The sequence below is a fragment of the Engraulis encrasicolus genome, chromosome 18 (genome assembly GCF_034702125.1).
Source record: "Engraulis encrasicolus isolate BLACKSEA-1 chromosome 18, IST_EnEncr_1.0, whole genome shotgun sequence".
NCBI lineage: Eukaryota > Metazoa > Chordata > Actinopteri > Clupeiformes > Engraulidae > Engraulis > Engraulis encrasicolus.
Window position 1 is genome coordinate 37,890,279 of NC_085874.1, and position 21,523 is coordinate 37,911,801.

Sequence of the window (21,523 nt, forward strand, 5' to 3'; positions counted from 1 at the left end):
TCATATTAATGCTGTTATGATGTAGTTGAGTCTTTTCAGAAAAGAGTGAACAGGTCCGCCACGTGGCCCATCTACACAGAGAGGCTACGATCTGATAGAAACTAGACCTTTTATCTCTATCTCCTTCTCTCTGGTTCTCTCTCTCTTTTCCCTGTCTCTCTATCATTCTCTCTGTCTCTTTTTTTTCTTTCTCTCTGTCTGTCTGTCTGTCTGTCTGTCTCTCTCTCTCTCTCTCTCTCTCTCTCTCTCTCTCTCTCTCTCTCTCTCTCTCTCTCTCTCTCTCTCTCTCTCTCTCTCTATCTCCCTGTCTCAGCATCTATAAGCAGGCTTCCTATCAAATGGATGGCTCCTGAGTCTATTAACTTCCGGAGGTTCACCTCGTCCAGTGATGTCTGGATGTTTGGTAAGAGACATACGTAAAGGCATTTTAATACATTACATTACATTTAGCTGATACTTGTATCCAAAGCCACTTACATGTACAGTACAGGGTATTGGTTACAGTCCCTGGAGCAGTGTGGGTTTAGGTGCCTTGCTCAAGGCATGTGATTCAAACCTGCAACCCTCTGGTGTAGAGTTCATCTAGGCCACGGCTGCCCTCCAAGCAAAGGCGCTACAGTAGATTTGCTACGTACCCTGGAGGGCACCTTAAAATAAATTTCAAGAGAGGCCAGTGACTATGTTGGTAAATCAACTAACTCGAACTTTAACTCTTAACATCTAAATCATCAAACTATTTTGTTGTTTGCTGGGTTTGCACACAGCTTATGTGCACACAGCCCCATTTTGGGGCCTCTTTTATTTTCTCTCTATATTAATGACTTACCTGAGCATTGTCCACATGTTAATATTCAGCTCTATGCTGATGACACAGTCATCTTCACCCAAGCTAAAACCCCTGTTGAAGCAGCAAGTGTACTCTCTACAGCTCTTACACACATACGAACATGGCTAGAGAAATCATGCCTTATTCTGAATGCAAAGAAAACGGTTTGTTTGTATTTTTCTAAGCAACCTTCCCCTGGACTGTGTCAGCCTGGGGTTACTCTTGGTAGTGAACAGCTAGAAGTAGTCACAGATTTTAAATATCTAGGAGTCATTCTAGACTCCAATCTTTCTTTTAAAAAACATATAAAAATGATAACAAAAAAAATAAAATTTAATCTCTACAACTTCAGGCACATAAGAGGTGCTATGTCAAATAGTGCTGCTCTGACATACTTGCATGCAATGATATTTTCTCACCTAAGCTATTGCATTACTAGCTGGTCCATGGTGGGATCCACTACTCTCAAACCAGTGGAGAGTTTATTTAAAAAAGCACTTAAAATTTTAGATAAAAAACCTCTTTCATACCATCATTGTAACATTTTAGATAAGTACAACCTATTGAGTTTTGACAATTTCTGTAAATTCTCCTATAGCTGTCTTCTTTCTTAGACTTTGCATGGCCTGGCGCCACCTTGTTTACAGGATTTTATAAAATATCGTCAAACACGAGTAACTCGAGCAGTGGTCAATAAAGATGTAGAGATTCCTTTCAGGAAAACCTCCTTCAGTCAAAATGCATTATCTACTAAAGGCGGCATATTATGGAACTCTATTCCTCTGCATATAAGGGAATGTCCCTCTTTAGCCACCTTTAAGATGGAGTATAAAAAGTGGCTTCGAGCCCAACAAACATGTTCACACTGATGGTCTGAGCCTCTACATAGCGTACACGCACACACGCACACACACACTCACATAACACATGGCCCTATTTTTTGGGACCTTTTTCTTTTCTCTTTTCCTTTTATTTACATGCATGCCTTTTGCTTGTATAGTGGGTTTTATTTCTTTTGTTACTAACAGTCTGTTTTATCTTAAAGTCTATTGCTTGTAAACATCTAGCCTGCCTATTGGACACCAGATGGAAATTAGCCCTTGGGCTACAATCTGGCATGTTTACATATATGTACATGTATGTATATGTTCATTAATGTGCAATGTCCTGAACAAATAAAGTAAAGTAAAGTAATGTGCACAGGACTTATTAGGTCTGTTGATAATTTTCTTATCAGTGTTATAATTATGCTGTTACCAGAATGGCAAAGACTAACTTGTAGTGCATCACCTAACCGCACGAATAGACCAGGCGCGATGCGATTCAAGTGACAGAGCGATACGAGCGATTGAAGAGACTACAGTATGTCTGTTACAAGCAGAAGGCAAAGCATTCAAACATTCCCATTGGCTGTGGTCACTGACCTCTCTACAGTGATTGGCTGTCGCGGCTGGTCGCCGAACCGCATCATAGAAAGTTGAAAGGATTTCAACTTCAAACTGTCGCGCAAATCGCTCTAGTCTCCAGAATTGCTTTTGTCTCGTGACTCAATACAAAGTCAATTACTTCCGTCGCTCGCTTCGCTCTTGTCGCGGTAGGTGTATTTGTGCGGTAAGGCCCTGTGTCTTGTCATGACTATTACAGTGTTCCACTGGTGGAACAGTGTGCATTATGGGGCTACGCAAAATGACATCACTACCAGAGGAGTCAATCCTATGTTCAGAAAGTAAAAACGCTACCACACTTTCATTCTATCACAGTCTATTTTGTAGTGGTAATTCAACATCAGTACAATTTAGAGAAAGCCCAAAACATATCATCACTGTAAAATACTGAAAAAAACATTAACTGTTGGACTAGGATAACTAGATATTAAATATAATGACTCAGTTTTACTTTACAAATGTTTTCATTCAGCGCGCTAAGCTCCCCACATTTGGGCTTGCATGCCCATGGAGACCCCGGTTCGAGTCCGACCGGGGTCATTTCCCGACCCTGCCCCATCTCTCTCCCACTCGTTTCCTGTCTACTCTCATACTGTCCTATAATAATAAAGGGAAAACGCCCCCAAAAATACTTACAAATTAAAAAAAAAAAACAATAAATATTTTCATTCAGCCAATATTTCAGAGCTGCTCGCATCAAATTCCTGGCACAGTTTTCCACTCTCCATCCAAACCCGAAATTGGCACCTCTTGTCAGTAAACCGATTATTAATTCCCCCATATACACACAGAGGCACAATAATAATAATAATCCATTGTGCGTTAGTTACGCCCCGGCCAGCGTTTTTCATAAACCGAGTCTATAATTCACTGTCGATTGGCTGGGGCTGTGCTCCTGGCTTCCAGCTGCTGCTATATGAGATGTTAATGGGAGAGTGTAATGTGTCCCTAACACTCGTCGGCAGATAAATTTCCTGCGGTGCCCTTTACAAGATAATAAAGCCCACAGGGAGGGAGGAGGGTATCGTTTCTAGATGAGTGCGGCGCCGTTTCAGCTTGTTTTGCCATGTTTACACCCACCCTCCCAGCAGGGATGGACTGGGATCAAAAAAACATTTTTGCATTTTTTTTGCATTGGGCATTTTTGCTATAAACCAGCGGGTGCACGCACCGCACACACACCACACGTGCACTTTGTGCTTTGTGTAGGGCCTGTGCTTGCCACAACAGCACAACATCTTTGAGCGAGTTCTGTACGGTAATGTTGGTATTTAGCTTGACATACCTTGTACCTCTTTCGTCAGACTTTGCATGTGTGCGTGCGACGTGCGTGTGTACGTGCGTGCATGTGCACACGCGTGCTGCATGGAAGCGCGTGTTTGTGCGTGCATGTGTGCATGCATATGTGTACTGTACACACATTCACCAAAAACTGTTGTTTTTACCTTGTGTGGATGAAGATAGCGAAAAAGTCCGCTTCAGAACAGGATTTCTTTGCTCCCACTATCTTTATTTTTTTCGTAACGTTTCGGGTGAGAACCCTTCTTCAGACGTAGTGCTCACCCGAAATGTTACGAAAAAAATAAATAAGTGGGAGCAAAGAAATCCTGGTTTGAGGCTGACTTTTTCCTCATCTTCATCTGGTCATTTTGGTTATCCTGCTCCCAGGTCGACGCTTTTTGGATGTGCGAGCTTTAAACCATTCCTTCGTTTTTACCTTGTGTAACATGTAACGATTTCCCCCTCCCCTCCCCGCCCAACCCCGTCGTGTGCGCCAGCCGTGTGTGCGTGGGAGATCATGAGCCGCGGGCAGCAGCCCTTCTTCTGGCTGGAGAACCACGCGGTCATCAACCAGCTGGAGCAGGGCATCCGGCTGCCCAAGCCCGAGCAGTGCCCGCCAGCCCTCTACTCCCTCATGACCCGCTGCTGGAGCTACGACCCCCAGGAGAGGCCCTCCTTCACTGAGCTCGTCTGCAAGATCAGGTGCCACATTTTTTTTTAAACGATTTTTTTTGGTCTTTTACGACTTTATTTGACAGGACAGTTTGAGAGGTGGACAGGAAGCGAATGGGGAGAGAGACGGGGAGGGGTCTGCAAATGACCTGGGCCGGGAGTCGAGCCTGGGTTGCCCGCATAGCAGTCTAGTGCCCAGCCAACTAAGCCACGGCTGGGCCAGGTGCCACATTTTTAAACACTACTAGACAAAATGCCGAGACACACCATCAATTGCCAATGTTAACTGAATATAAAACCCTTTTGCCTATATTAACAATGTACAGTCATTCTACATTTTCCCAAATCACACCAGATGATCTCTCACAATGTTAACTGAATATAAAACCCTTTTGCCTATATTAACAATGTACAGTCATTCTACATTTTTCCAAGTCACACCAGATGGATCTCTCACAGCACACTAGTGTTCCCTGGCACAGTAGTTGAAAAACTCTATTCTAGAGTCCTCTCTAAGCATTGAATCAACTGTGCACTTCTGATTGGGATACTGGATTAGAATAGACACCAAGCAAGTGTGCACAATACAGTGTGGGGTGGGGTGGGGAGGGTGGTTTTAGTGTGTCTGTTTCATATGTAATTATAGGTAATATACCCTATAAGTACATACCGTACCTGACACGACCCCTAAAGTACCACACAGTAAATACCTAATGTTATGCTACACTCTTGGTTGCTCTGTAGTACTTAATTGATAACAGTAAAATGTATCTTGAATCTCGACTCCAGTGACGTGCACAAGATGGAGAAGGAGACGGAAGGGGAGAGGGATCGGGAACGAGCACGTGCCACCCGCTTCCTCGAACCCAAGTTCACCTTCAATGAGCCACCGCCCAAGGTGAGTTTCCCTACAGTATGCCTGCTGAGCCCCACACCCTTCACAGACGCTCCCCACACAGTGAAAAAACATATAATGTTAATTCGACACATCTAGAGCATACCTGTCAACCCTCCCTATTTTCATGGGAAACTCCCTATTTCTGACTTATATCCTGCTATCTTCCCGATTTGGTATTTTCCTGCAAAATATCAAGATCTTTCACATTATCAAAAAAACACAGTCGGTCCAGAAATGATCTCCACAGCCCTGCCAGTTAGTCTGACGAGCCACACCCCCTCTACTTATTCCACCAGCTAGGAAAGTAGAGAGGGTCTTGCTTAGCTACCTGCCAGTAGATTTTATGCAGCAGAACGCACTGTCCAATCTGTCACTGTCGTCCCGTGACTGTCAGGATTTGGCCTATTGAAAATTTCCCGGTTTTATTTTTTTAATTTTGCTTAAAATCTGGGAGTTTTCCCGATTTGTTGTAGCTCAAAGTTGACAGGTATGACCTAGAGACTTAATTTAACATATTGTACAGTGTATTTGGTCCCAGAGTACTCTCTAGGTGTTGAATTAACACTGCATTGAGCCCGTTTATATGCGCATCAATAAACCGTTTATGATCAGGTTTTTGGAGTTACCGGTTTATTCGATCGCTCATGTAAACTGAATAAACAGTTTTCATAACCGGTTTATTGCCGTTATCAGTTTATGAGAAATCCGATTCGCACAGGTAGGTTTTTGGCTATTAAACTGATTTCTTGTGTCATGTAACCAGCATAATCGGGTTATTGTCAGGTTATTGACATTCTAGAAGGATAAGTAGCCAATCACAAGCTTTAAACTCTAGCTTCGTGTCACACACTTTCGTGGAACACAGTCAATCGACGAACTGCATGTAAACAGCAATAAACCGTTTACTCCAATAACCTGTTTATTCCAATAACCTGATTATTGCGACCATATAAACGGGCTCATTGTTTACTAAATTGATGTGTAAGCAATCAGTTGACTGGGAGATGTTTGTCAGTAAACTTGTTTGAGTGGGTAGTCTCAGATCAAAATAGTGATGGAGTTCATGCAGTTACTGTACTTTGAGCAATGGAGAAAGTGGTGGTTAATCTAGCCAGGCCATGCCCTCCTACTGACTTAACACCTTCAGCGTTGCTTTTAGTCAGGCCAAGAGTAATACAGTATCGTTTCTGATCTGCCGAAATATCATGAACTCCACCCACTTTATCGGGAAGCATACCACCATTAGCAAACCAAAGGAGGAAGCCAAGGTCGACCATGTAGTTTGGGAAATGCTAATTGTTATGCTTTTGGTCATACCAAGTCTCGAAGAGATTTGAAAGTCGATGATAATCAGGCTATTAATCTACTTAACACTGCATTTTTTTTTTACTGGGCACCAACTCGAAACCCGTCCTGTCTCTCATTCATCATAATAGCTGTTTGTATCGCTTGTCCTCCAGCCCACAAGAATGAACGCTGGACGCTTTGGAAACACTCTCAGCATTGGCCTACACATCCAGGTGACATATTGCTATTGTGATCTTTTGTGATTTTCTGAATCCTACGTATTTATAATTGCAATTATCCACAGGTAACCCCAAAAAAGTATTTTAAAGTTACTAAGTTTGTCACATCTTGATTTTTTATATTCATTATGTATTCACAAAGTTTTGCGAGGGCCCAGGCAACTTGAAAGTTTCGTTGTCAGCAGGAGTAGCTTTTCAGAGTGCCATAGCTGTCAGCTTGCAAGCTAAAAATACAATACAGTGGTGAAACCATAAAGAGGCAGTGTTGCGCTCTTCCTCTGCATAGCAAGCTGAAGACTATGTTCATGATGTAGCCATCCATTCCATATCAACTGAAGTGCACGTCTGACTGTTGACTCTTTGTGTGTGTGTGTGTGTGTGTGTGTGTGTGTGTGTGTGTGTGTGTGTGTGTGTGTGTGTGTGTGTGTGTGTGTGTGTGTGTGTGTGTGTGTGTGTGTGTGTGTCTGTGTGTGTGTGTGAGTGTGAGTGTGTCTGTGTCTGTGTCTGTGTCTGTGTGTGTGTGTGTGTGTGTGTGTGTGTGTTTGTGTGCATTTGTGTGTGTCTGTGTTTCTGCATGTGTGTGTGCGTGCACGTGTGTGTGTGTGTGTGCATGTGTGCGTGCGTGCACGTGTGTGTGTGTGTGTGTGTGTGTGTGTGTGTGTGTGTGTGTGTGTGTGTGTGTGTGTGTGTGGTGACATGGTCAGAGATCTCTGTGTGTGTGTGTGTGTGTGTGTGTGTGTGTGTGTGTGTGTGTGTGTGTGTGTGTGTGTGTGTGTGTGTGTGTGTGTGTGTGAAAAGACGCTGAAGAAGGCTTAGGCCGAAACGTCTGTTTGTCATGCTAACCCAGTAGATTAAAACTGCAAGAATTGAATTACACCCGAGACTGCGGCTTTTTTACTAAACATGTGTGTGTGTGTGTGTGTGTGTGTGTGTGTGTGTGTGTGTGTGTGTGTGTGTGTGTGTGTGCATCTGTGTGTGTGTGTGTGTGTGTGTGCATCTGTGTGTGTGTGTGTGTGTGTGTGTGTGCGCGCGTGCGCGCTTGCGTGCGTGCGTGTGTGTGTGTGTGTGTGTGTGTTCCTCAGCTGAATGAGGCTCTGTGTGCTAGTTCTCCTGACCTGGCGAGCCCGTGTGACTACCAGTCCCCCATTGACTCCACCAATAGACTGATGTTGCCTGAGGTGGCCTCTCCACGACGTCGCAGTATGGGGGTATGAACACTTTTCCTCATCTCATTATCACTCTTCATTCATTGAATCGATTGATTCAATTATACTGTAAGTAAATGAAGGATGAATCACCGCACACTGGTATCTTTGCTGGTAGTTTATTTGGTGAACAACGCGCTTCGCTGTTGCTTCATCAGGTTCACCAAATAAACTACCAGCAAAGATACCAGTGTGCAGTGATTCATCCTTCATTTACTTGGATTACTCTTACTGCACATCACCAGCACCTGGACAGTGGTTGTGCACAGGGACGTTACTTTGAGTATTCAATTATACTGCACTTGGTGGTGCACCAGTGGAATGCGGTAATAGTCACTGAAAAAGCTTTACTACCGTTAGTACTACACCACTATGACAGTGCACATGGTATGGGGGTACGAACACGTTTTCCTTCTCTCGTCATCTCTCTTCTGAAGTTTTCCGCTTATCCATATTTTCACTCCTTCTTAGTTTTACCTGTCTTCTGTTCTTTCAGTCATTCTGGTAAGCCATTCAGTCTGTTAATGTAACTTCTAGTCACTTTATAATAAGATTCTTCTCATAAGCGTTTATAGTCACTAGTTAGCAGCCAGTAATACCCTTACAAGTGCCCAATAACATGCTTATTAACTTTGTTAACATCTTATAAGCTGCTTATTATGTGTTTATAGTGGTTTATTTTTTTAGTCTTATTATTTACATCGGTACACGTATCCATCTTGATATGCTGACTAATTCTAGATATGGAGGCGTCGCGAAAAAACGTACATTTTCAAGATGGCTGCCATGTGTACCGATTTTCATGCTTTTACTCAAATAAAGTTACTCATCAGATGTTAACACCGTTAATAAGCATGTTAACAAAGTTTATAAGCATGTTATTGGGCACTTGTAAGGGTATTACTACCTGCTTACTAGTGACTATAAACGCTTATTAGAAGAACCTTATTCTAAAGCGTTAATGTAACTTCTAGTTCCAAGCTAAACATTATCATTGAATTGAATGGTTCAATTATACTCTACTCGGTGGTGCACCAGTGGAATGCTGTAATAGTCACTGAAAAAGCTTTACTACCCTACTGTAGTTGTACTGCACCACTATGACAGTGCACAGGGTTTTCAGTTATACTATATTACAACTTGGTCATTGGCATGGCATTCTGGTAACAGCTAATTTACAACAGGGGTCATGTCTTACTGGGTTAAATAAAATGCATTATCATTATTACCAGGGCTGTAAATTCACTGTTTTCATCACCAGCCAAAATGGTCTATTGATGCTAATCTTACTAGCCAAACACACACTCACTAATGGGTCAAAGTGGCTAGTTAGTTGGTCTTTTCTACCAGTCAAACTGGAATTTCAACAGCATTTGACCAGTTGGCAGGTGTTAATGTAGAGCCCTGATTATTGCTATTTTACATACATCAACTAATAATAAGCAGTGGTGGACAAGGTAAAAGTAACAGGTAACTTACCTGAGTAAAAGTAGACCAATGTACTTGTCTTACGATAAGCTGATTCTGCACAGGTTTGATTGAGTTTGTGGTGGGTCCTTGTTAGGTTTTTATTGTTTTTCAGTAATAACACAGTTTATCTCAATAGGTAGATACAATGGAATAAGCGGTGTAACAGCTATGTAATGTCATGTGCTACTGTCGTAATTACACCACAAAAGTACTTTTACTTTTACTTTGTCCACCACTGATGATAAGCCTTCCTGTGTGGCCAGGAGAGGGACTTTGCCATGTCTCCACCCAGCAAGGAGGACGCCCAGCGCATGTGGCAGACGGAGAAGATGCGCATGAAGGAGACCATGCAGAGGCAGAAACAGGAGATGCAGGAGGACAGCGCATGGCTGGAGAAGAAGGAGAAACTACTGGTCAGACTTTATTTTGGCCTCTTTCTTTCTTTCTTTCTGTGGACAGCGCCTGGCTGGGAAAGAAGGAGAAACTACTGGTGATGCGTTATTTTGCCTTCTTGCTTTCTTTCTTTCTTTCTTCCTTTCTTTCTTTCTTTCTTTCTTTCTTTCTTTCTCTCTTTTGGTCTTTAACTTTTAGTTGAGGACTTTTATTCTGGAGCAGAATGAGGAACTATTGGTGACTTTGTTTGCTTTTAGGCTTTCTTTCTGTTGCATAGGTGTAAAACGTACAAGTAGACGTAAAATTAAAAGTAAAAACTTTTATTACGCAGTAATTAGATTCAGTACAGTAGCTAGTGTAACAACTGTGTAATATAATGTAGGCTACTAGTGTTGTACATATTGAATTTTCTTCTACTTTATACACTCCTGTGCTTTTAAAGTACTTATTGTAGTTTGGACTATTGTTCATTTGGACTAAAGATAGACTCAAGTTTCCATATATCCATGCCAGTGCAATAAGACAGTGTTCCTCATTGCTTTACAGGACCCTGTTACATATCAAGATCCTTTGGTAAGAAGCACAAATAACTCTGAATCCACTATTAGTATAGCTTGTTTCTACTTAATCCAGCTGTAAGACACTCTATTGTATAAACAGTACACTTTGGAAGTTACTGTCAAATGACAGACATTCTAATGGAGATTTGAAGCGTACCTCCGGGACAGTGAAGCTCCATCCCATTGAATAATGACAGTAGCCAAAAATGGGTGCACATTTGCGCTGTTTACGCTGCCTGTAATGCAAGCCAAATAGCATGGTGCTGTGGGGGCAATTTCTAATCTTCAATGTACTGTAAAACAACAACTTGCACACTGTAGAATCGTGACAGCACTTTACAAGTCACAAGTCTTACCATCAAAACTATATCCCTGGTTAACACATTATTGGCATGTGAGGGAATGTTGCAAAACAACTTAATAAGTAACCTTTCACTTACATCTTGTTGGTATGCATATGCCTTTCACTTACCTCTTGTTGGTACGTGCGCACCTGCGAAAGCCCACAAGAGTAGATGGCTGACATTCCCATATTATACGAAACAATTATCTTCTCTGAAACAGCCATGGTAAACTATTGAAAACATTACAACAGTATTGCTAACCATGTAATAACATTCGGTAATGCTAACCTTGTAGTATATCGCACTGGCGCTTTGATTTGAAAGCAAGCGCAGTTCTCGCTCCGGTTCTGAAATCACACAAGATTTTCATTGCATGAAGAGGAATGCTTCCCATTTCATAGTAATATAAAGTGGCGGAGGGTGTAATTGATCAGATATGAGTTAATTAATGACACTTACAATTGTTATGCAATTGCATATAATAATTTTCATTGAGTAGTACTGCTTTCCGTCATTTAGCTTTAAAGGGACACTGCAGGAAATGGTTAAAAAAAGGTACTGCAACTATGCTGCTCATTGAAACTGGGCTGACTATTGCCAAACGTGATATTTACATGAAAGTTTATTATTAAGTAATGAGCAAATATTTTCTAGTATGGTCCAAGTAGAGTCATTTTTGCAGCTAAAAATGGCTATTTTTGGAAATTCAAAATGGCTGACCATGGAGAAGGTCCCCTTTTTCATGTATGAAAAGTGCAATTCTTCCAGTCATAATGAATACATAGAATTTGATGGTGATGGTCAGTATTCATGAAAAATGTAACATTAGTGAATGGGCAGCATGAATTCTAGAAAATAAATAACTAAAAATCTCACACAGTGTCCCTTTAACTAATGAGTGCCTGTGCTCCCCCTCTAGTCACCAGACTACATGCCAGAATATGGTGAGTACCATGCTCTTCACGGAGCACCACATCTTAACTCTTTAACATTTTATTGCGCTAAAGTTGATTTCTTAAAATCATTACACACATACTGCACGTTTTGAGTCCATGGTACATTTGAGTACATTGTACATTAAAGTTGGATTTTTTTGTCCTTCTCAAAGCCGAGCTGCAGAAACCTCCACCTGACAAACCACCTAGAATCTCAGTGCAGGTAATGAACTGATTTATCCAAAATTGAAACTGTGGCCGTATTTTAAATGAGGAGATGGTGTAATTTCGGACGCCCCTTTTGCATGATGATATTGTCCAACAACAACAGAATACAATCAACTAAAGCTTGAAAGTACCAGTGGTGGACAAAGTAAAAGTAAAAGTAAAAAAGAGAAACAGTTTATTTCCAACACAGGTAACTTATCTGAGTAAAAAGTAGACCAATGTACATGTCTTACGATAAGCTGATTCTGCACAGGTTGGGTTGAGTTTGTGATGGGTCCTAGTTAGGTTTTTATTGTTTTTCAGTAATAACAAAGTCTATCTCAATAGGTAGGTAAACTGGAGTAAACGTTGTAACAGCTATGTAATATCATGTGCTATTGTTGTAATTACACCACAAAAGTATGTTTACTTTTACTTTGTCCAACACTGGAAATAACTAATGTTGAGAGCCTGTCCCCATACCATTTCTGAAATGAAAATAAAAGTCTAAAACACTGTTTGATGCTCCCAAAAATGTAATGATGTTTCGGACTCTCAGTCCTTTCAGATGCCTTATGCCTGTCAGGTCCAGCACCTGTGCTCCTGATGTGCGCACATTCTCTGACTTTTTGGCCCATACCATTTCCAGCCTGCCCCCACAGCGGAGTTGGACCGGTCTGACGATAAGGTCTATCAGTCCGTCATGGAGCTGGTGAAGGTGGTCGTGCAGCTGAAAAACGACATCACCACAACGGCCTCCACGGAGTACATCACCATGGTTAAGGTCAGTGGCATTACCAGAGATTCTTTAAGTATATAGAGATATGCCAATGTAAAAGGTTGCTATGGGCACCTAACATGACCAGGTTCCGGTCTGCCTAAAGGGGCGTGTCATAATACTCCTAGCATTGAATAGAACAGTCCTTAGGTCTGCCTAGGTCTGCCTAAATGGGGATTTCCCCCCTTCCCCCTTGCAATAATAGAACCCGGAAACAATGGGCCAATGGAACCTCTCTCTCTCTACTCTCTCTGGCATTACTGTAGGCATTATTTATCCCCATATCATTATTTGGAAGAAAGGCTATTTAAATGACTTTGAGAATGGCACGGTTGTTGGTGCCGAAAGGCTTGATTTGAATATTTCAGAAAAGACTGATCTACTGGGATATTCACACATAACCATCTGTAGGGTTTACAAAGAATGGTGCGAAAAAGAAAAAAGAAACACAGTGAGCAGCGATGTTGTGGGCAAAAATGCCTTGTTGATGGCAGAGGTCTGAGGATAGTGGCCTGACTGGTTGGAGCTGATACAAAGGCAACATTAAGTCAGATAACCACTCATTGCAACCGAGGTATGCATAAGAAAATCCCCAATTACACAGCACATCAAATCTTGAGGCAAATTGACTACAGCAGCAGAAAACCACATTTGGTGCCACTCCTGTCAGCTAAGACCAGGAAAATGAGGCAACAATTTGGCCAGGCTCACCATAAATGACTCTAGAAGATAGGAAAAATGTTGCCTCGTCTGATGAGTATTGATATCTACTGCAACACTCAGGTAAAATCGTCCAAATTTGGCGTCAACAATATGAAAACATGGGTCAACCCTACCTTACATCAACGTTTCAGGCTTGCGATATAATGGCATAGGCCTAAGCATATTTTCTTTGCATAATTTGGGCCAATTAGTACTAATTTATGGAATGCCACAGCCTACCCGAGTATTGTTGCAGACAGTTCAGGCAGTTCTGAAGGCAAAAGGGGGTCCAACCCAGCAGTAGAGAGGTGTTCCTAATTAAGTGGCCGGTGAGTACTGTAGAGTCACTGCACAAGATTAAAAATAACATCTTGAAACATCCTGAAACCAGAGCCAAGTCATTTCTGGGGGAAAATGGTGGTGATGTCCTAATAGACTAAGGGGCAGGTGATGACAGGAATCAGGGACAGACGTGTCGAAACAAGTCCATGGTAGGGTTACTGTGTAATTCGGTATGAGCAATATTTGAGATAAGGATATCTGATGCTCCTGCTCCGCTCTGTGGTAATGGGATGAGTGGAAGCATTTGTCAAACTCTTGTCCGTGTAGGAACTCGAAACAGGTGTGCATATCAAAGCTTGAACCTGCCGTGGTCAACCGGTAGGGCTCTCGTCTACCATGCAGCTGACCCGGGTTCAATTCCCGGTCTGGATCCCTTGCTGGCTCTTCCCCGTCCCTCTCTCCCCACTCGCTTCCTGTCACCACCTTCACTGTCCTATCATAAATAAAGTCAAAAAGACCATAAAATTATCTTTAAAATAAAGAACGGTAACACTTTATTTTAGGGATACATCTATTAGCACTAATACATACAATGTGCCTGTATAAGTAACTTGTAAGGCATGTACAAAGCAAAATCAAACATTTATTACCTTCGCCAGAAGGTTATGTTTTGACCGCTGTGTATTATTATTACCTTTGCCAGAAGGTTATGTTTTGCCCGCCGTGTATTTATTTGTGAATATGTCTGTTTGTTTGTTTGTTTGTACTTCGTATAACTCAGTCAAAACTGAGCCGATTTTTATGAAATTTTGTGGGATGATTGGTCATGACCCAAGGGACAATCGATTCGTTTTTGGGAGTGATTGGGTCAAAGGTCAAAGGTCAAGGTCACGAAAAGGTCAAAAATGTAAATTGAGTCGATTTTTATGAAATTTAGTGGGATGATTGGTCATGACCCAAGGAACAATCGATTACTTTTTGGGAGTGATTGGGTCAAAGGTCAAGGTCACGAAAAGGTCAAAAACGTAAATTTGCCGATTTTTATGAAATTTAGTGGGATGATTGGTCATGACCCAAGGAACAATCGATTACTGTTTGGGAGTGATTGTGTCAAAGGTCAAGGTCAAGGTCACGAAAAGGTCAAAAACGTAAATTGAGCCGATTTTTATGAAATTTAGTGGGATGATTGGTCATGACCCAAGGAACAATCGATTACTTTTTGGGAGTGATTGGGTCAAAGGTCAAGGTCAAGGTCACGAAAAGGTCAAAAACGTTTTTCTTTGCCAAGCACTATATGCCAGAACAACTAGTGCATGCTGAATTGAATAAGAGGTCAAGACTGGGCCAAAAATGTAATATTACGATATTCCGGTCCGATTCAACTAACACCAAAATTTGGAGAATGTTATGCCCCACACTCTGAAGATGGCCAGAAAAAAATAAGTGGCGTAGGCGAAGGTTTGCGCTCTACCGAGTGCCCGTTCTAGTTAGGCATGTATTCGCAAATGTCCTGTTCATGCACAATAAGGGATTTATTACCAATTTAACCTTAGTAAGGACCTAGTACGCCTTAGCGTTTGCTTAGTACTTGCCTTACTAGTTACTTATGCAGCCATTAACATTGTATGTATTAGTGCTTATAGATGTATCCCTAAAATAAAGTGTTACCAAAAGAACTTATACTGTTACTGTTCTTTCACAACCCTGGACTCTGGAATGTGTGGCCACCTCCACGACAATTTATACTTTACCTGGGCATCTTGTCATGTAAAGAGAGGCTGTCCTACTACAGGTCCAATCTCCAGCATTGAGAACTTCTCATTCCCACATCTGGGGTGCTTTTCTCGACAGCATCGTTGCTTACTAGATTAGCCATTTTCTTAGTTGCAATGCAATTTTCCATCGGTAACCCAGTAAGTTGCTAACTGGTTAGCAATAATTCTTTGGAGAAACAGGGTCCAGAATTACAACTGAGGGATAAAGTCTCTTATGCTGTTGTCAGGTGGGCCAGAGCGGTGCTTGTGCCCATTGCTGAACCAGAGATTCTTTAAGTATATATCTTATCTACTCTCTCTGGCTGCACATTCCTGCTGACATCCACGTTGTCGTCACAGTTCGCAGAGAATATCCAAGTATTTCTTGCTTTGCATCTCAAACCAACTGTCCTGCAGGCCCTGCTGTGGCCTAACGGCATGGCACTGGGTTGCTATGCTGGCGACCCGGGTTTGATTCCGGCCCGAGTCATTTGCTGAACCTTCCCCGTCTCTCCCTCTCTCTCCCTGCTCATTTACTGTCCCTCTGTAGCTGTCCTGTCACAATAAAGGCATAAAAATGTCAAAAAAAACAACAACTGTCCGGCGCTCCAATGCTAAGGTTCTCAGCATGAACACGTTAGCCGGTTGGAGAAATAATTGCGAGACTAGGCACGGTTCTCTGTCTGCCTGATGACATCATGAAGGAGATCATCCTCTTTCATCCATTCTCTGTGATCCCAGCACAGAAACAGTACATTTGAGTCATGTGTGTGGTAAATGCACCACAGGAATGAGCCTGAAGACATGCTGGATTTCACAACTCATATTACACAGCACCACAGCATACTTAATTAATGCTAAACACTTGAAGAGTTCAGATGCAAAACCCCCTAAGTGCCTTTTCAGAAAATAATCTTAATTCATTTTTATTTAATACAAAGCTATCAAATTTGCTATTTTAAAAATTTTATTTATGTAATATAACTATTGATATGTATTATCAAGTATATGAATGTAAACCAAACCAACAACAGGGTTCCCTAAAAATATAGAAGTGCATGTCTTCAGAAATGGAGTTAGGGGTTTTTGCATCTGAACTCTTCACTTGCCACTTGGATTTTCTAGCCATGTACAGTAGTGTAGGCCTGTGTTTGCTTACATTTAAAGGGAACATTTTCTAAAAGTTCAAGTTCAAAAGAAAGTATTTAACTTCCGTAGCTGAACTGTTACCCAACGTTTCATCAACAGTTTTCATCATCATTTAGTGAACACATCTTTTTTTAAAGTAGCTTTATGTTTTTGTTTTAATTATTATTATTTATTTTTTCTCAGAATGTGGGTTTGGCCTTGCGGAAGCTGATTCATAATGTGGATGAACTGCTGCCTACGCTACACGAATCCAAGAGGACAGAGGTGAGATCTACCACTGCACTGAAGACATATTCTCTCTTTTACACTACTTACTGTAGGGGCCATTCATCAATATCCGCGTATTTTGATACCCTTCATTTGTGCCTTTCGCGTTTACACACAAAGGGAGGTTTTTCCTCTGAAAACAAATCTTCCTAAAAACAAAACGTAGGGAAAACTCAGATTAGAGTTTGAATATAAACAGAGACAAACTGAGACTTGAATGGCAATCTCATTACTGTGCACAGGCTTAACATATTTATGACAGCTCTCAGCAGGATTTTCCAGTGGTGTGAAGGAAAATATTTTGATAGATGTAGGGAAGAAAAATGTTAGTTTGTCAAAATACCCTGGTATGTATAAACGGTGCCTTAGTTGTACTACTGAACAAACCAAGTGTGCCGTACTTCATATACTGATTTGCAGAATGTTATAGGAGTGTAGATAAACGTTTTCTGGAGATAGTGAATGGGACTGCCAGCGATCCCGTCTACATGACAGGGCTACACACTATGTCAACTGTAAAGTTAGCAAGTAAACTCTCAAAAAATGGAGGGTTGGGCCTGGAACTACACTGTAGTGCCTGACTTGTATCTGTTGATGTGTATGCTGGGAGGGGTGGTTAGAGGGGGGCATGGATGCAATGATCTGTATATTTGTTTTTGTTTTGAGCAATGGAATGAATGTCTATTTTGTGTTTTTATATAGTGAGACCAAAGGCAATTTTCATGCTTGCATGACAATAAAGTCTATTCCAGGGGTTCCCAACCTTTTCCAACGTGGGGCCCACTCGAAATTGTCACAAATGTTCAGGGCCCACTTCTGACCCAATAAAGAATAAAACTCAAATAAATCAATAGCAGCACACACCAAAATATGATTATAATTTGTAGAAAATGATTTCAAGGCCCACTTGGAATACTTTCAGGGCCCACCAGTGGGCCCCGGCCCATAGGTTGAAAATCACTGGTCTATTCTATTCTATTCTAAAATGAAATAATCCACCTCCCCTCCCCTCCCCCCTCACTGCGCTGCAGATCGAGGGCACCCAGAAGCTGCTGAACAAGGACATGGCGGAGCTGATCAGCAAGATGCGTCTGGCGCAGCAGAACGCCATCACCTCGCTCAAGGAGGAGTGCAAGAAGCAGATGCTGGCGGCGGCCCACACGCTGGCCATGGACACCAAGAACATGCTGGACGCCGTGGACCAGGCCCGCGTGCGCTCCAACCTAGCCAAGCCCGCCACACCGCCCTCCGACACCAAGGCAGAGACTGGCACCGAGGCTGGCGCCGAGACTGGCACAGAGACTGGCACTGAGGAGTAGCTGGAGATTCGCAAAGCAAAATGCAAAAAAAGTGTTAATTCAACACTTGTTAATTCACCAATTTCTGACTACCTTTGACCAGACTGGAATTTTTGACGTTGGAGTAACAAGTCCGACAGGCAGACAAAGATGCGTCCGTCTATCTATGCACTCTGCTGCCTTGTGGACACAGGAGGAAATTACAATTAGAGAGACTACAATTTCAGACAGACAGACCGACGGACAGACATACCCTCTTATAAAGATTCTGGGACGCATCTAAAAAATATGACGTGCACCTCAAGACGCCCCCTTGTGGCAGCATAACTTCATTGACGGTTAGGTTTAGGGACAGGTCTAGGTTTAGGTCACATAGTCAACATGCGATGTGGAAGGTCTGGTCAAATGTAGTCAGAAATTGACGACTTGGGGTGAGACACTTACAGTAGAGCATACTTTGGGACCAAATGCACTCTAGAACAGTGGTTCCCAACCTTTTTCTTCAGGGACCCATATTTTTACTATTGTAAGCTTTGTTGACCCGCGCGAGCGCCCGCACGAGAGGGAGTCACATGAAAACCCATTTTAGTTATCATTTTATTCCTCAATTCGTCTTCGGTCAAATATAGGCCTAGAATAAATGTTTAATGTAGTACTTACATTTTGTTGCCTCCATGCATATATTGGTTAAATGCTTTGCCATGTATTCAACATGGGCTATATATGGTATTAAAATTAAACACCTTAACATCAAGAGGGCTTCGCGACCCTCTGTTGATCTTTGGCGACCCAAAAGTTGGGTCCCAACCCATAGGTTGAGAACCATTGCTCTAGCAGATGTTAAATCAACTCTCGGAGTGTTGAATTACAGACTCAGTTGAATAGGGTGCCGAGGCCTACCCAGGGAAGTGAGTGTGACACAGCTTGGTTGGCAGAGAGGGTGGTGGTATATGTTTGGTCCGTTTACATACTGCCCTCATGGTACATTACATTTTTCAGTGTTAATGTCAACACTGTGGATTGTAGTGGATTTAACATCTTCTAGACTGTATTGTGCTCTCTAAGTGTTGAATTAACACTTTTTCTACTGTGTGGTAGTCAAGACTAATGTCTCTTCACTGTCCCGTTTCAGAGGTTGTCGCGCCGTAATGCACGCCGTACCTCCAGTGGCATGCTGTAATAGACATTGAAAGTTAACTACCATAGTACTACATTACTATGACATAACACAAGGCCTTTAATAATAAACTATGACTTGGTCATTGCCATTCTGGTAACAGCAAATGTATAATGCAGTGTCCTAAAGAACAGGTTAAATAATAAGTCTATACACCTACACACCCTTTGTTTGTCTGTAGATATTCTGTTCTGGATTGTTTTTAATGGTTTTAATGTTTTAATGTGTACTATTGTGTATGGTAAAGACCATAAACTGATGGAGTTATTTCCTAATGGGTATTGAGAAATGACAAATGTGTAATTTTCAGTCTTGGAGTTGGAATATAAAACCTGACTGAAAGGTTATTTCAGATGTCAGATATACATATTGTATATGAGATGTTAATGTCAGATGTTTGTTACACAACTTTTTGTCGGCATGTGTCATCAAAAAATGTGAGAGAACCAAAGCTTTACTGGACAAAAATGTTAGTGAAGACTAGACACTGCAAAGTCCATCTGTTTTGTTGGACATTCATACACGTTTCACTGTCCTACTTTCACAGAAATTACTTTTATAAAAACAATTTTATAGTCTTCCCCCCCCGAGCATATTTTGCAGTGTATTATCCAAGTCGTGAATTACTTTAAATCCAACACTTGCTGTATTGTGAAAGAAAATTCTGCGAATATTTTATGGATGAAAAAAATGTATCCCATCTGAACAAAGATTATATTGTCGGATATTGTCTCTGCTAAAGGCCATCCTTTCAATTTGGGGTTATGCAATCATGGCCTTGCTATCAGCTGAACCGTGATATTTGGAAGGCTTGTGTGTGCGTGCGTGTGTGCATGTTTGCGTGCGTGCGTCAGTGCAACTAGAGTCTTGAGATAAAGAGTAGGATATTGGGATGTGTGATAGCCGTAGTGCCCTAGGGGTTAGATAAGGACACATATTTCTATTACGGCTCACAATTCATAACTTTTGACTTCTCATAACCGTAGTGTGTGGATGAGTGGGTGAGTGAGAGAGACCTGGAAAGACAGAAGGTGTTAGCAGCCAATTACTTTTTCATTACCATACTGATTGCACCATCAAATTCCTTGTAAAGTCATTTTTTTATTATATGTTAGCTTGTCTTGTTTTACAGCAACTTGCAGTTCACTTCGGTACAGCTGAGCTGAGTTCCAGGATAGGTAGGGAACCCCCTTTGGCCAAAACAAAACAAAAATATAAATAAATAAAAAACTTTAAATACATCCATCAATTGTGAAATATTTAAAGTCCTTTGTCTCCTCCAAATATAAGTATTACAAATCAGAGAACATCCCCTTACATAAAGCTGACTGACCATGCACCTCCATTTCCCAAACTTCTACAACTGAAGACAATGACCTGTCCTGTGTAGTTGTTAGCCAGTTAACAACTTGGGTGGTTGCCAATGTGAAATTGGATTGCAAACAACAAAGTAGCTAAAGTAATTAGCAACTATGGTTTCGAGAAATGCACCCCTGGTCCTGATCTCTCCTTGTAAAAGTTGATCATTGACTCCTCACTTTGAGAAAGTGGAAGAGAAATAAAGAACAAAATCTGGAGGAGTGCATCCCTGAAGATGAAGAGGTCATCATGTCTGGTAGCAGTGGAGTTGTAGTTCATTGTGTTTGGGTTGTCCGTCTCTGCTCTCGTAACAGTACAGGTCTGCGTTTCCCAAAAACATTTGAGTAGTACTTACGGTAAGCCTAAGTAGTACTTAAAGTATGAGGTGCCCCCCTAGGCTATATACTGTACTCTATGTTAAAATTAAAAGTTTACACATACAATAATTTCATAGGCTTACATACAATATTTTTTCTCTCACATGCTTAAATGCTTGCGCAAAGTGCATGTGTGAGGTAAAATAGTTTCTGTAGAAACTTTTAGAGATTATGTGAGACTATTTCTAATATATTGCCTAAAGGGGCACCTCATTCTTATACTCATACTATTAAGGCTTAAAGGGACACTGTGCAAGAAATGGTCAAAAAAGGTACTGTAACTATGCTGCTCATTGAAACTGGACTGCCTATTGCCAAATTTGATCTTTACATGAGAGTTTACTAAGTAATAAACAAATATTTTCTAGTATGGTCCAAGTACCATCATTTTTGCAGCTAAAAATGGCTATTTTTGGAAATTCAAAATGGCGGACCAGGGAGAAGATCCCCCTTTTCATGTATGACAAGTGCAATTGTCCCAGTCATAATGAATGCTTAGAATTTGATGGTGGTGGTAAGTATTCATGAAATAGGTAACATTAGTGAGTGGGCAGCATGAATTCTGGAAATAAACAACTAAAAATCTCACACAGTGTCCCTTTAAGCACTACTTCAGAG

General features: G+C 41.5%; 1 protein-coding gene across 1 annotated transcript in view; it reads left to right on the forward strand.

Moving 5' to 3' along the window:
- The window catches only part of ptk2bb (protein tyrosine kinase 2 beta, b), a 54,519-nt gene extending 33,271 nt beyond the window's left edge, over nucleotides 1–21,248 (forward strand). Inside the window, exons 21-32 of the mRNA XM_063223581.1 lie at nucleotides 314–403; nucleotides 4,050–4,254; nucleotides 5,014–5,122; nucleotides 6,583–6,642; nucleotides 7,731–7,856; nucleotides 9,587–9,736; nucleotides 10,263–10,289; nucleotides 11,540–11,564; nucleotides 11,729–11,778; nucleotides 12,412–12,546; nucleotides 16,611–16,691; nucleotides 17,726–21,248. Coding sequence (XP_063079651.1) covers nucleotides 314–403; nucleotides 4,050–4,254; nucleotides 5,014–5,122; nucleotides 6,583–6,642; nucleotides 7,731–7,856; nucleotides 9,587–9,736; nucleotides 10,263–10,289; nucleotides 11,540–11,564; nucleotides 11,729–11,778; nucleotides 12,412–12,546; nucleotides 16,611–16,691; nucleotides 17,726–18,013 — 1,346 coding nt within the window. The 3' untranslated portion in view covers nucleotides 18,014–21,248. The remainder of the gene's footprint in view (nucleotides 1–313; nucleotides 404–4,049; nucleotides 4,255–5,013; nucleotides 5,123–6,582; nucleotides 6,643–7,730; nucleotides 7,857–9,586; nucleotides 9,737–10,262; nucleotides 10,290–11,539; nucleotides 11,565–11,728; nucleotides 11,779–12,411; nucleotides 12,547–16,610; nucleotides 16,692–17,725) is intronic.
- Nucleotides 21,249–21,523: the final 275 nt, after the last annotated feature.